At 43.8% G+C, this 15,640-nt stretch overlaps 1 protein-coding gene across 2 annotated transcripts; it reads left to right on the forward strand.

Annotated features, from left to right (window-relative positions):
* Positions 1-5,179: 5,179 nt before the first annotated feature.
* On the forward strand, positions 5,180-11,522 carry LOC123763550 (uncharacterized). 2 transcript variants are annotated; one of them, XM_069304614.1, is made up of 3 exons: positions 5,180-5,637; positions 5,906-6,825; positions 8,936-11,522. In XM_069304614.1, the coding sequence occupies exons 2-3, from the start codon at positions 6,020-6,022 to the stop codon at positions 11,220-11,222; spliced, it is 3,093 nt and encodes a 1,030-aa protein (XP_069160715.1). In that variant the 5' UTR covers positions 5,180-5,637; positions 5,906-6,019; the 3' UTR covers positions 11,223-11,522. The 2 variants fall into 2 exon arrangements, with proteins under 2 accessions (XP_069160715.1, XP_069160714.1); XM_069304613.1 differs by having other exon boundaries at positions 5,180-5,392; positions 5,430-6,825.
* Positions 11,523-15,640: the final 4,118 nt, after the last annotated feature.

Consider the following 15,640-nt stretch of genomic DNA (forward strand, 5'->3'; position numbering starts at 1 on the left):
AGACCATTCCATGCACCCGCCAAACCCGCTGTTTATGAATGAAAAATGGTTTACACACAACTCACAACTGATGACGTCCGAACACTTCCGGAACAAGTGCTTCACTGACGACTTTTGTTCGAACCACAACGTTGTAAATGTTTCACCCACGTACCACAAATACAAATAATCGCCAACTGAACCTAAACCCCTAACCTAACCTAACCTATGCCTAACCTAACCTAACCTAACCTATGTCTATATATGCACAATATGCTAATATATAATAATATTAATTTATATTTGAGAAAAGTGCTGTTTTGAATGAACATAATGTTAAAAATTGCTGAATGCGTCTGTGGGGTCGACCGCTGGATGGAATGGACTTGCTCCGAAGACGGGCTGCAGCCAGGTGAGATTCCGGAGGAAACGGGGTCCCACTAGTTACACAGCAGTGGCATTTAACACACTATTAATTACAAGGTGATAGCGTGTACCTGAACCTAATTGAGGCAGAGCTCTATAAGGGACGGGGGGGAGGGCTTAGGGGAGGGAGGGAGGATAATGTCAAACTAATTATCTCGTCAAATTGATGGTGTAACAAGGGCAGTCAACCAATTAAGAGCAGCAGGCCGTCAACTTAATGGCTTACACAGAAGGGTTGGGTAATTTGGCCATGTGTCAGTGTGGCACCTGTTGATATATGTAGGAGAATATGTGTGTTTGTTTGATAGGAACAGCTAGTAGTGCATATATGGGCAGGTGTGTGTGTGTGTGTGTGTGTGTGTGTGTGTGTGTACTCACCTATTTTTTGCTTGCGGGGGTTGAGCTTTGGCTCTTGAGGACGGGTTGTGTGTGTGTGTGTGTGTGTGTGTGTGTGTGTGTGTGTGTGTGTGTGTGTGTGTGTGTGTGTGTGTGTGTGTGTGTGTGTGTGTGTGTGTGTGTGTGCGCGTGTGCGTGTGCGTGTGCGTGTGCGTGTACGTGTACGTGCGTGTGTCTTGCGTATAATGAGCGGCAAGGTAATCCATGTTTCATTCTCTTTCGAACGTTCCTCAATCTCCTGCCTTCTCCCCTATCCTTCCTATCCTAACCTGTTCCCTATCCTTTGGCATCCTAACCCCGTCCTCTGTCCTTCTTATCCTGATCACTTACCTATTTCTTCTCCTCTTAGTCCATCCCCCTTAACCTTTCCTATTCTGAACAAATCTACAAGGGCCGTGACGAGGATTCGAACCTGCGTCCGGGAGCTCCTTTCCTATTCTACCTTCTCGACCCCCCCCCCCCAACATTCACCTAACCACACCTATCCTCTTCCTGACCTAACCTATCCCCTCTACACACGTTCTTGACCTTCCTCTCTTCTACCTCCTAGCCGCCCTGTGAGTCCAAGTCTGTGAGTCGAAGTCTGTGAGTCTTGGCTTCTGTGAGTCGAAGTCTGTGAGTCGAAGTCTGTGAGTCAGGGCTTCTGTGAGTCGAAGTCTGTGAGTCAGGGCTTCTGTGAGTCCAAGTCTGTGAGTCAGGGCTTCTGTGAGTCCAAGTCTGTGAGTCAGGGCTTCTGTGAGTCCAAGTCTGTGAGTCAGGGCTTCTGTGAGTCGAAGTCTGTGAGTCAGGGCTTCTGTGAGTCCAAGTCTGTGAGTCAAGGCTTCTGTGAGTCCAAGTCTGAGTCAGGGCTTCTGTGAGTCCAAATCTGTGAGTCAGGGCTTCTGTGAGTCCAAATCTGTGAGTCAGGGCTTCTGTGAGTCGTTGAGAGTACGTTCCCGCGGGCCGTTCAGTTCAAGGACTAAATATTGCCATTCACGTGTGCACGTTCACGAGGCGGGTACTGTTCGTCAGTCATGTGTGTGGATACTTCTCAGGTGTGGATACTGTCCAGGTGTGGATACTGTCCAGGTGTGGATACTTCTCAAGTGTGGATAAGGACTACGGAGATATATATATATATCAAATGATAACATAACTCTCACATTAATATCATGGAATAATATGCAAATATTCTTCAAAAAGAATTTTGTGATTTATTCTTACAGGAAATTAAACCTATTTCTCTCGCTATGTCTTTGTCCGTCCGTCTGTCTGTCTGTCTAAGAGACAGTTGTGGTCCAATTCGTGAACTCGTTATGGTATAAAACACTTTTGATATATGCATTAAAGTGGGTAACTAGCTTACTAAGAGCGTAACTTGCTAGGCTAAATAAATTTTGGGGTTCAGTTCCCGAGCCCACATATGTCTAAATAAAGTGTGCTGTTTTAATAATAAAGTGTGTTTTATTATGCAGCACCACCCTTTGTTCGGTGATGTTGGCAAGCCTTGGTCAGTGATGTTGGCAAGCCTTGCTCAGTACGCCTGGCAGCGCCGCTCAGATTACCGTTATCTCGGGTCTACATCGCCGGCAGCGCGCCATATTCCAAACTATATTTTGAAACGTTTTAACTTCGTTTGAAGATTGGAAAACTTAAATTTCATGTAATTAACTCTAAGATAACAGCAAGAGAGAGAGATAACTACGGGAAAATCGCGTTTATGCTGATAAAAACCACATATGGAGGAAATGCAGTCTCAGTGGCGCATTGGTAACTCTCGGGCCGCATACTGCAAACAATTTGGCCTTGGTTCGTAGCCTGGCCGGGGAGGATTGACTAGGCCAATCCTTAACTATATGCCTCTGTTCACCCAGCAGTGATTGGATACCTGGTTGGTAAACGATAGGCTTACCGTGAGCAATTAGAAGGGAAAGCTATAATAAAAAAAATATGAAGCAGCTTGACTCAGACGGGTCTAAAACCTGTACCGGCGTCAACATTACAACGTCATAATGACGTCACACACCGCTTCTACTCTGTTTAAAACACAAAATATTATCACTTATTTTCATTACATTAGGTTGAATTGGGTTGGGATAGGATATAATAAGTTGCGCTAGGTTAGGATAGAATAGGTTGGGTTGGGTTAGGTTTGTTAATATGCTAGCGATGACGTAGAGGGCTACATGTTTCTTGCCAGGCGTTAGAGCATATTCTAGCCTTTCGGAGAATCCAGCGTTGCCAGCTCTCCGTCAAATGTGGGCGGGAAAACGAACGTATTACATGAAAATGTGTTTAATAATGCTGTACCTGTAGTCTTTCTCGACCTCGTTGTTCATATTATACTGATATATATTCAACCGTGTAACTAGCTTGCCAAGATTGTAACTTGCTTAGCTAAATGAATTTTGGGGTTCAGTCTCCCTTTCCGGCACCGCCCACGGATTGGGTATGGGGCCCACTACCGCCCACGAGATGGGTATATGGGTCCCACTACCGCCCACGGGATGGGTAAATGGGGCCCACTACCGCCCACGAGATGGGTATATGGGGCCCACTACCGCCCACGAGATGGGTATGGGGTCCACTACCGCCCACGAGATGGGTATGGGGTCTACTACCACCCACGAGATGGGTATGGGGTTCACTACCGCCCACGAGATGGGTATGGGGTCCACTACCGCCCACGGGATGGGTATGGGGCCCACTACCGCCCACGAGATGGGTATGGGGTCCACTACCGCCTACGAGATGGGTATGGGGTCCACTACCGCCCACGAGATGGGTATGGGGTCCACTACCGCCCACGAGATGGGTATGGGGTCCACTACCGCCCACGGGATGGGTATATGGGGTCCACTACCGCCCACGAGATGGGTATGGGGCCCACTACCGCCCAAGGGATGGGTATGGAGTGCATAATTAATCAACTAACCTAAGTAACATTGTCAGTAACGCGTGACAAAACTACATATTATCTACGTTATATGTACTAAAGTTACGAAAACCAGTCAAGTCAACAACAGTCTTAACACTAATGTTCACCAAATATCCTTTTTATCCATAACGACATATTGCCTAGACAACAGACTTGGGATAGTGCCCAAATATCCCAAGTTTGTCTTATCTTCTTTAGATGATTTGGGGCTTTAGTGTCCCCGCGGCCCGGTCCTCGACCAGGCCTCCACCCCCAGGAAGCAGCCCGTGACAGCTGATTAACACCCAGGTACCTATTTTACTGCTAGGTAACAGGGGCATAGGGTGTCTGTTGCAGATAACGCACAGATTGCAAGCTTCACTATCTGCAAGTCTCCTGCGTATCTCATAGTCTTGCTCCATTAAAATAATAATAATAATAATAACTGTAATATTTTTGTTTTATAAATATTACATTTGAGAACATGATTCAGTGAAGTGTACTTAATATAAAATGTGAATTACATAAAGTAATTAATATGAAGAACGTTTCAGATATATAATTTATCTCACTTGTAACTTTCTCATATATTTCATTAAAATAATATTGCGTAGTACACTACAAAAGTAAGTTGGTTAGGCTATGGAAACACTTGGGGTTCCGTTCTTGGCTCATTATCAGACTGTAACCTTTACGTTAGTTAATCTAGAACTAATCACGCTGCTGATTTGTGAACTATGTAACTAGCTAATCACTTGGTTAGGTAAGTGAATACTGGAGTACAGTTCCTGGACCGACTGTCGGCATGTGTGTGGCCTTCCCATCACCGCTCACACACTCCTTATGGCCGCCATAAGAAGTCACTAAACTACTTACCCATAATTAATAATTATTTTTGGTTATAATTGCCTTACCCAAGTTCCATTTATGCCCAAGTCCCAACACTGTATTAGTACTATGAAGGATTTTTGTTCCTAGACAATATATATATATATATATATATATATATATATATATATATATATATATATATATAAGTAGGTATACATATTCATCATACTTTGAGTATCCGCCAATACATGTATTGGCGGATACTCAAAGCCAAGTACAATCTGAAGCCAGACTGCAAGAGTCTAACTTCTCTTTATCACGTTTTCTATAAAACATAAACCACTTAACACCAGTAGGATCTAAAACTTGAAACGACATTAAGATTATGACGTCCTAATGATGTCACATACCTTCTGCCCATACTATATAAACTACACAAATTTATATTTTCCTTAGGTTAGATTAAGCTAAGTCAGATTCAGTCGGGTTAGGTTCGATTGGGTTAATTAGGTTACGTTAGATTGGGTTAGGGTAAATTGGTTAATGGAATAGCGATGACGTAGAGGGCTGCACACTTCGATCCGACCTTAGACCAGACTTATTTGAACACGTGCGAGATAACGGAGTGAACGGCAACACTGTAGGAACAAGATAGCCTGTTAGTCATTTCCTGACACTACAAGGGGGTGGTGCTGTAGCCTCGCGAACCCTCCTGTGAATTTGTAAAATTACTGGCCACAAGACTTTTCAAATAAGCTGAAGGAGCTGCGAGTTAACAGTTATGTGAATGGTGATGTGCTGGGAACAGATGTGAACAGAGATGTGCTGGGAACAGATGTGAACAGAGATGTGCTGGGAACAGATGTGAATAGTGATGTGCTGGGAACAGATGTGAACAGAGATGTGCTGGGAACAGATGTGAACAGAGATGTGCTGGGAACAGATGTGAACAGAGATGTGCTGGGAACAGATGTGAACAGAGATGTGCTGGGAACAGATGTAAACAGTGATGTGATGGGAACAGATGTGAACAGAGATGTGCTGGGAACAGATGTAAAGTGATGTGATGGGAACAGATGTGAACAGAGATGTGCTGGGAACAGATGTAAATTGATGTGATGGGAACAGATGTGAACAGAGATGTGCTGGGAACAGATGTAAAGTGATGTGCTGGGAACAGTTGTGAACAGAGATGTGCTGGGAACAGATGTAAACAGTGATGTGCTGGGAACAGATGTAAACAGTGATGTGCTGGGAACAGATGTAAACAGAGATGTGCTGGGAACAGATGTAAACAGTGATGTGCTGGGAACAGATGTGAACAGTGATGTGCTGGGAACAGATGTCAACAGTGCTGTGCTGGGAACAGATGTCAACAGTGATGTGCTGGGAACAGATGTCAACAGTGCTGTGGTAGAGTCTGCCCTAAACAGCTGTGGCAGAGACTGGGATATTCACGTTCTCTTCTACCTTCGTCTGAGGTGAGCGAAGATGTCGTCCTCTACAGAGCCATCTGGGGACAACCGACTAAACTACGCCAGGAAGGTGAGGTTCGTCATGACCATAGGTCAGCACATCATCTACAAAGTCTACCTCTGGCTGTACCAGGGCGGCGCCACCCCCTTATTCCAGTATCTGGAGACTCAAACTAAGAAACTGACTGGCTTTGAAGGCCTCGAAATAGAAGCCATAAAAAATGGACATATTCAGAGCATGGACATTAAGCTGCTCTATAAGGTGGTACAGAGGACTTGTGGACTGGCCTCGAAAGACGAAGCCTGGTACACAAAGCCAATATCGGCAAAGGACATGAGTCTGGAACAATCATTACACAAGCTCAAAAGTGAACGCAATAACCTATCACACCCAGGTAGCCCCGAAACGTTTATCAAAGTGTCTGATAGCAAGCTGAACGCCTATATGACGGACTTGAGGGCTCTCTACACTAGGATACTCGAACTGGCCGGCAAAAAAGGAAGTGTGAAACAGAGGGATGTGGACACAGCAGTAAAGACAATGGAGAAAGAACTTGAGGATGAACGACACTCGGAGTCTGGTATCAACGACAGCCAGTTTCTGGACTTAAGTCTACAGGATCTGGAGAAATATGCGCATAGTTTCAAGTCCGTTGCGTCCGAATACGTGAAGGTGCGCCTCGCATTGGAGATCCAGAAGAATCATAACCCTTCAGAGATCCCTCTCAAGGATCTGCTAGGCCAAATTTGTAAAGATGGCTCCAAGCCTAAGGTGATAATTGTGGCGGGAGAAACCGGTGCGGGCAAGACTTCACTCTGCCAGTAAGTTCAAAATGTTGTTTCAGTTGACCAGAAAGTTATGAATAGGTTTCCATAACAGTACGGAAGTGCTGTCTTCTCCAGAACATAGTCCACGACTAATATCAACTCTCAGTGTATATACGCCGAGAAGAGGGATATACACCTCTCTGTGTATAAACCATGATGCCATAGGTAATATACGTTAGCAATGTATTATGCTTATGGGGAAACAAATGAATCTTGGCATGTTTTTATCTGAATTAAATTATCAAGTTCTTCTATCAAGTTCACCAAAGGAAACTTAACAAATATTTGTTTACCGTAAATAGATGTGAATTTATATATTCTAAAATAATTAAAACTTCTGTGTTGTTGTTGTTGTTAAAGATTCGCTAGCTGGAACAAAAAGTTCCAAGTAGCACGGACTATGGTGAGCCCGTGAACTTCTGCGTAAATAGAACATAACCAGTTTATATTGATAGTTTAACTCAGTCGACAGAGAGATTTAACACAGTTTTAATCGATGCTCTCCAGAGCTTAAAGACTATATTTTGTCCAGAGAAAATCAGTGATGAAAACAAACGTAGAGTATATTAATTGTTAAATATCCCAAAACTTGTATTGTACCTTTAAAAATTACATTAAAAGGTATATTAAAAGTACTTTAAATGTATTTAGTTTAAAAGTACTTTTACATTAAATGAAAAGTATGAAAGTACTTTTAGTACTTCAGTTTTAAAACTTAACATAATAAAACAATTAAAAAATAAACTAGTTTGACCGTCGAGTGAACATTTTAGACATTCTTAAGTCACTTAAATTTTGTAACATTGTGGCAGTTACGAATTTTGATATAAAAAAAATTCTTTGAATAAAAATTCTCTAACTGCAATGGGTATTTTTTCAAAATCCATTGTAAATCTTGTAATAAATTAAATGCATAACAAAGCCAACAAACACCTGAATAATAATAAAGTGAGAATTCATATACATTGTCTATTCATTTGAGATATTCAGGCCTTCCAGATATATGGATTAATTCTCTCACAATTACTTAATGTAAATCGTTTATTGAAAAAAAATAAAAATTTTATTTGATTAAAAGTAGTGAATTTTGTAATATAAGCCTAATGTTGATAGATTCCTAACCGGTAGCCTAAGGATGGGATGGGGGGGTCGGGCGAAGCTTGTACCCGTGAGGACGGGGCGCGCGGACTGCCACACCGCTCACTCCCTGACCTGGTACAGTGGCTGGGCCAGATACAGTAAAGTGTGCCTACGAAGGCTTGATCTACGTCGGCCACACACACACACAACGACCCGCCACCAGCGACCACATATTGATGAGAGTCAACAAACCGTTGTAACCTGACTGTGAACGGTGACTGCATTGACTGTATGATCCCACTAAGGCGGCTCCGTATTGTTATTGATGTTAAATCTAATATATTGATTTCCCTTCTGGTTAATAACATTGTTATATTGACAAGTATTTACTTGTATAAATGTTGTTTATTAAAGAGGTAATTTTTCTTGTAGCAATTTAAAGGCAGTAATTGAGTATATAAAATTATATACTTATTATGGGCATATGAATCGAACCAGCGTCCCTCGACTTCCCAGGCACACGCACTACCGACTGAACTATGATGCGCTAAAAAGTATCTGAACCGAAAGTACTACCAAACTTGTTATATACCATCCGGTACCACATTCCAGATGGTAGCACGTGTGTCTGAGGGGTCCAGGGACGCGGGTTCGAGCCCACAGCATGGTTCCCTTATCATGGTCAAGTCGGAAGTGCATGTGTTACTAGAACTTCAAGTGAACTACAGGATCCAACCTACGTCATCTGAAAATAAAGGGAGTGGCGACGTTTCGGTCCAGGACGGACCAAAACGTCGTCACTTCATTTATTTGCAGATGAGTGGGTTGGGTCTGTAATTTTGAGCCACGTTATTGTGACCTGTAGTCTATATACAAGGTTATTGGGGAAATATGGAATATATTACTCACTCTTTGTTCGAAGAAGTAGTTATATAACCAATTATTTGATTATTTTATAGTTATCAATTGCAGCAGGTCACTTGCATCAGCATTGTTAAATATTTGCATAGTGCATTCCTTGCAGGTATGTGATGACCTCGTGGCTGTCTTCGACGACGACGTTGGTGAACCTGGACCAGTACCAGCTGGTCATCACCTTCCACTGCGGCAGTGTCAACACCCGCGACCTCAACTACCTCCTCTCCTCCAAGATTTTGCCCTTAGCCACACTTGCCTGTGATTCCGGCGCCCTGACGCGGATCATGACGAGGCTGACGGTGCTCTGGTTAGTGGACGGATGGGACGAGGCGACGCAGGAAGCAAGAGCTCTCCTGGAGGAGCTCTTCAACAAGTTATCTCTTAGAGATAACCAGCAGCCGCTACACACTGTTCTCATAACCTCCAGACCGGAGCTTAGTGCAGGGCTCACAGCCGACGTCGTCCGCACCGACAGGCTTCTGAGAGCCTCACTGCTTGGTCTTGATAGTGGTGAGAAAGAAGAGTTCCTGAAGAGAAAGGAATCTGAACTCGCCAGCAAGGGAAGTAAGAGATCAATTTCCACCTTCATAGAACACATGGCAAGTTTAAGAGGACTAGTTCTTGTAGAGTTGAAGAACCCTCTGAAGCTCCTGCTGATGGCCAGACTGTGGTGCGAAAACATTGAGTTTCAACCTGAAAGTTCCCTAATTAAGCTGTATATGAATATTAAGGATACACTAATTAAACAGCTTGTTGATAAACTTCGAGCAACAGCAGCGCCGGCTGATCACGATGCACAAGAGTTAATTGAAAAATGGTTCAGGTGTTTCTGTAAGGTGGCCTTCAACTCTGTGAAAGATGCTCCTGTTTTGAGACTTGACCCTCGAGATCTGAAGCAATTAAAGGAAGAATGCCGTGACGTGAGAGAATCTCCCTGTCTCTCCACTTTCCTTACATATCATCCGGGTTCTAAAGGTAAAGATTATTACAAGTATCTACACTATTCTGAGCAGTGTTTCTACGCGGCTCTTCACGTGACCTCCACGTGTTCACAAGCCCGGGATCCCCAGGCTGAAATGAACGACATTTTTGACGCACACATCCGGGAGTCTGATAGATATATTAACCAATATCTTGGCATCTTCGATATATTCAACGATTTTCTAATCTTGTTTATGATAACTGTATCTAAACTGAGCTTTGGATGGATCTTTTCTCGTATGAAAAGTAAGGAATTATACAAGAAACTTCTGCAACTGATTCGAAAACTTATTAACTTAGTTTCCGGAAGGTACTCGACTCAGAACACCGCCCATGACGACTCGAATATTAACAAGTATCACGCAGTATTGCTGCAGTTGTTGGAGATGCGCGCTCTTAAATACTTCACAGCAAATATTCCGGCCGCGTGTCTAGGTAACTTGCTGTTTCTGTCGCTGAATGAAGAAGGGGACCCGATTAAATGGTTCCAAGTCTTACATAGTTGCCATTACGAAGAAGATCTGGTAAGGGAGGTGGCTCGCAGAGTCGACATGAATTTATGGAATGTTACGGATGGGGATCTGAAGGCTGCGTGGGCTCTCTTGCGTCTTGTGACTCCCAAGGAGTTAGTCCTCAACATCATGGGAGACCCGAAGGAGCTGCTCGATCTTCCTGTACTTCTCTTATTAGTTGCCGAGAGGAGAGTAAAGGTGCGCCTTTTTATCCGCTGGCATTACGGAAGCTGTGGCTTGAAAGATTCATCTGACGAGTACTTAAGTCTCCTGTGCGACGGTACAACCAAGTGCTCGATGGTATCTTTTATGGGGCACCTGAGCAGCTCCAGCATCTCAAGCCTGACGCACGCCTCCTGGATGAAACATTTGTCTCTCAGAGTCACAGATGATCACACTGTTGATGCTCTGTGCTCCGTCACACACAAGCTGAGACGCTTACAAGCCCTGGACTTAGTGTATGACCTCCGCAAATATACCACCCCTTGCTCTTCTTTAGACGGGTCGTTCGGCATCTTGAAGTTCATAGACAGTGCCCTAGGCGGGTTAACGCTTCAAGGCAGCACATCCCTGAATGTCTCGCTTACTCTGCCTCACCTGCCGGGTTCTCTGGTGACACGAGCAGTGGATTTTATCTCTGGCCTCAGTTCACGTTACAGGATCCTGAGCGTCAGTCGCCTGGACCACAAGGAGGTGAAGAAACTCCTCGTCGGGTTGGAAAACAAGCACGTATGTGTTGCTAACCTCATCAAACCTGTCTTCTTCAAGCAAATAGATAGTTACATCCCAGTGTCGATCTGTTCACTTCCTCTACAGGTTCCTTTGAAAGATGTGGTCCAGACGTGGCACGACATAGACAAAAATCCTCCCGACATACTCATGAGGATTAACATGAGTTAAGAAGTCGGAAATTTTGTGAAGCACGCGTGTGTCTACCACTGGGACCTCACGACCGTAGCTCTCATCCTGTAACTGCACTCAGGTAATTATACTGTGAATTGTTTTTGGTGTTGTTCTGCAACTGCTTAGAGATACAAGCCAATCACAAGACATGTTTCAGTGAACAGAAACCTAGCAGTGAAAGTTGTGACTCGAGACAACACGTGAGACACTTGTGTCTTGCTCGATACAATCCCTTCTGTAAACTGTTGTATTCAATGATTGTATTTATATTTTAATATATAAAACTGATTCATCACTCTTCGTGATTTTAATGTCCTTGATACTAACATTTCTTCTGAAGGTTGATGTGTTTTGTACTCCAATGTTGTTATTAAAATATTAAGATACATGGCCCCTGGATTCAGCAAGTATTTATAGAGCTGCATACGAAACCTTTACATCTTTTCTCAAACTTTAGCAGCTTGGTTTACATTTAATGAGCAGTTCATGAGCTCCGATGTACCAAGAGGCTGTTTATAACAATAATGACGTTGACTGGGACGTTGCGATGTACAGATTTCGTAAGTACTTGTGTAAGTGGTTCACTTATACACTGTCCTGGGCTCCCCACTTTAATTTTATCGATTAACATAAAACCATTTTCGAAGTAGATAATATGTCACAGTAGTGCCTCAAAAACAGGCAGAGGGACTTAAACTTATCACTTTCTTTATTTCCAAGTGTGTGTGGGTTTGAGTTTTTAATTGTCAAATTTAGCGATTGCTTTTTCTTATGAGTTTGTCGATGGTAACTTCGATTCGACTTACAGTAGCTGGTGTCAGGAAGCCTCAGTAGTTCCGAGAACGACACCGAGCTGTTGGTGTCAGGGGCGACAGGAGGAGCTGGTGTGGTGGTGACTGTTCTTCAAGGACTACCTCTTGCAGGATAGTCCAGGTGGTGAAGGACTACCTCTTGCAGGATAGTCCAGACTATCCTGTTGTGGGGGGCGGCCTCCCCCACCACAACACGGTGTGGGGAGAGAGGAGGACACTTGTCACTCAGTATACCAAGCGGATCCCATTGGTATACAGCATTGGTATACTCCCATTACACCTGCCTCAACAGATAGTTCTTCATTAGGGCATTCCTGAGTCTGCTGACTGTCACCATAGACAATCACCTGTGACCAAAAACGCTGGAACTAAAAGCACATTACTGTCCGAGGACACTCATGGTGTTACGAGATAAGCCAGTAGGGGGGCCTAGCAAGCCATAACTGATTAGGGTGGGCGTGTCATCTTTTCCGGACGATAATAATCTTATTTAGTGGCTTGTCTCCCCCTTCCCCGGCTCGACCCACCTGTCACTGACCAAACTGGGCAACTCTTTCGCACAGGAGATGTCAAGAGCATGGGGGTTAGGAAGTGACAAATGTACTTTTTGTATTTCATGCTGCCAGCTGAAGTGTCGGCGTCACAGTGTCGGAGTTACAGTGTCGGCGTCACCCTGTCGGCGTTACGGTGAAGTGAGGTCACTCACTCTACTTGCCAGACAATGATGACGCCTTCGTGGTTTCTACTCACCGAAGCAGCATCTTAAATTTTCCCTCCAGTAACCAAATATTAATGCTCTCTCTCTCTCTCTTTTTCTCTGTCTGTCTGTCTGTCTGTCTGTCTGTCTCTCTCTCTCAAACATCATCACTTTCGTAAAATAACAATATAACCATCCTCTCTGTTTGCAGGACTGCCATTTTCTCATGGGGATTTTAAAACCATGCTGAGAGATAGAGAGCTCTCTCTCACTCACGGACCGAGACACATGCAGATGGCGAGGAAATGGAAAGTCTCTTTTTTCTTATCTGTCATGACGTTATCGCGGCCAGCAAGGAGCAGATAAGAGTTTTGTGACGCATTAGACGAGCGACCCACCTGTTGCACTCCCAGTGTTGTGGACGCCAGTGCAAGGCGGTTCTGAGACGGACGCCCTGTTGCAGGAGATAGAATGCCTCTTGCAGAATAGTCCAGGAAGACGACTCGCTATTGCAGGATAGTCCAAGTGGAGAAGGACTGCTGTTCAAGGATAGTTCAGGAGGAAAAGGACTACCTGTTGAACGATAATTCAGGACTACCTGTTGCAGGATAGTCCAGGAAAATGACTACCTATTGCAGGATAGTCCAGGAAAATGACTACCTATTGCAGGATAGTCCAGGAAAATGACTACCTATTGCAGGATAGTCCAGGAAAATGACTACCTATTGCAGGATAGTCCAGGAAAATGACTACCTATTGCAGGATAGTCCAGGAAAATGACTACCTATTGCAGGATAGTCCAGGAAAATGACTACCTATTGCAGGATAGTCCAGGAAAATGACTACCTATTGCAGGATAGTCCAGAAGGAGGACTCTCAAATACAAAACTATCAGGGACCGTTTGCAAACAACATGAAAACCTTCCTATCTCCCTTTCTCTCTCCCTCTCTCTTTCTCTCCATCTGTTATTGTAATACATTAATTATTACCGTTTCCAGTGTCTCTGATATTTTCTGGCGATATTATTGTCATATTTCAACAGATAATGTTGTGAGGTCGGCCGCATGAGGAGCGACTGTGAGGCCAGGCACCTCACAGCGGCCGCCCTGGCTCTCCCAGATGGCGCAGGAGTCATCACTGACGGAACCAGAACATCTTTCCCGCAATAACGACGGCCGTTTTCATTTATTAAAGAGTTTGTGAGCTCTGAAGCGCCACGAGGTGATCCAAGCTCGAAACCTATTTAATAAATGTAAAGAAAACAGCCATGATTCAGGAAAGATAAGTATAGGATGTAAAGGTTTCGGAAGTGATTGCTTTAGATGGGGCTGGGTGGAATGCCGATACTGAGAGGTTAATCTTCGGTACATCTATTTCCTCTCTCGATAGATTCATGATAGACAATGTTACATTTTATTTCATCATATTTTACACCTTTCTTTTCCTTCTATATATCTATGGAATATCTTCCCTTCCTCCTGATTCTTTCATATTTATAAGGGTAGAAAATTAGAAAGTATGGGAGAGTAAATGAGGAATAGAAAGTCTGAGGCTCCAAGGCTCGTATTCTATATTTTTCTTGCTTTTCCATTTCTTTACTTTCTTTTGTTCTCATTATATTCTTATCTTTACTTTCTTTCATTCTCATTATTTCTTATCTTTACTTTCTTTTGTTCTCATTATATTCTTATCTTTACTTTCATTCTCCTTACTTTCTTTTCTTTCTCTTGATTTCGCTCTTTACTTATCTTCCTTTTGCTTCAGCTCTCTTTATTATCGTTATCTTACTTTTCCTCTTTATTTTACCTTTCTCCTACTTTCTCCTACTTCTCTTACGCTATGAACTTTATTGAAAACACCCATTTACCTAATTTTGCTTTCTCTTATTTTATCTTGTCTAACCACTTGGGCTGGACGGTAGAGCGACGGTCTCGCTTCATGCAGGTCGGCGTTCAATCCCCGACCGTCCCACAAGTGGTTGGGGGCACCATTCCTTTCCCTCCGTCCCATCCCACATCCCTATATCCTGACCCCTTCCCAGTGCTATATAGTCGTAATTTAGTGTTATTAACAGTTTATTTTTTTTGTACTTTGTTTATTTTCTCTACAAAATCATGGTATTTTTGGTGGCGTTAGTGGCTTGGCAACGGGGAGGAAGGCGTTATTGAGGCGGCGTCACTAACGGGCCGCTAATTGCTTCGGTTTTCAGCTAATTGGGTCCCGCTGACCACTGTTACTGAAGAAGGGGGAGGGAGTGGGGGGGGGGAAGAAAGAGAAAGAAAGAAAGAAAGAAAGAAAGAAAGAAAGAAAGAAAGAAAGAAAGAAAGAAAGAAAGAAAGAAAGAAAGAAAGAAAGAAAGAGAGAGAGAGAGAGAGAGAGAGAGAGAGAGAGAGAGAGAGAGAGAGAGAGAGAGAGAGAGAGAGAACGAAAAATGGATATGCAGAAGGGGGGAGGGAGGGAGAGAAAGAGTGTAGAAGGGAAGAAGAGAGGAAGAGAAGAGTAAGTAAGAATGATGGAGGAGAGCGGATGGACAGGGAGGAATGACCAGAATAATGAAACTAGACATGGGATGTGGTAGAGAGGGAAGGAGGGAGAGGGAAGCACCGAGACAAAGAGATAGAGAGGGAGGGAAGCAACAAGGGAGAGGTAGCGAGAGGGAGACAGGAAGGAAGGGAGGGAGAGAGGGAGAGCGGACACGCAGTCATGATAGAGCTGAAAGAGAAAGAGAAGGTTATACTCCCTTGTAGGTGAGATGGATGATGTCTTGGCTTTTTAACACACAAACCATGATATTAGTGTGTGAGAGTGAGTGAGTGAGTGAGTGAGTGAGTGAGTGAGTGAGTGAGTGAGTGAGTGAGCGAGCGAGTGAGCGAGTGAGTTTTGCTCTTAACAGCCCTAACACTAA

This window comes from Procambarus clarkii, chromosome 52, assembly GCF_040958095.1.
Source record: "Procambarus clarkii isolate CNS0578487 chromosome 52, FALCON_Pclarkii_2.0, whole genome shotgun sequence".
Lineage (NCBI taxonomy): Eukaryota > Metazoa > Arthropoda > Malacostraca > Decapoda > Cambaridae > Procambarus > Procambarus clarkii.

Excerpts from the sequence above, each read along its gene's own strand:
- LOC123763550 (XM_069304614.1), top strand. The coding sequence starts at position 6,020 with ATGTCGTCCTCTACAGAGCCATCTGGGGACAACCGACTAAACTACGCC. Across the intron at positions 6,826-8,935 it reads GGCAAGACTTCACTCTGCCA|GTATGTGATGACCTCGTGGC; the intron begins GTAAGTTCAAAA and ends CATTCCTTGCAG.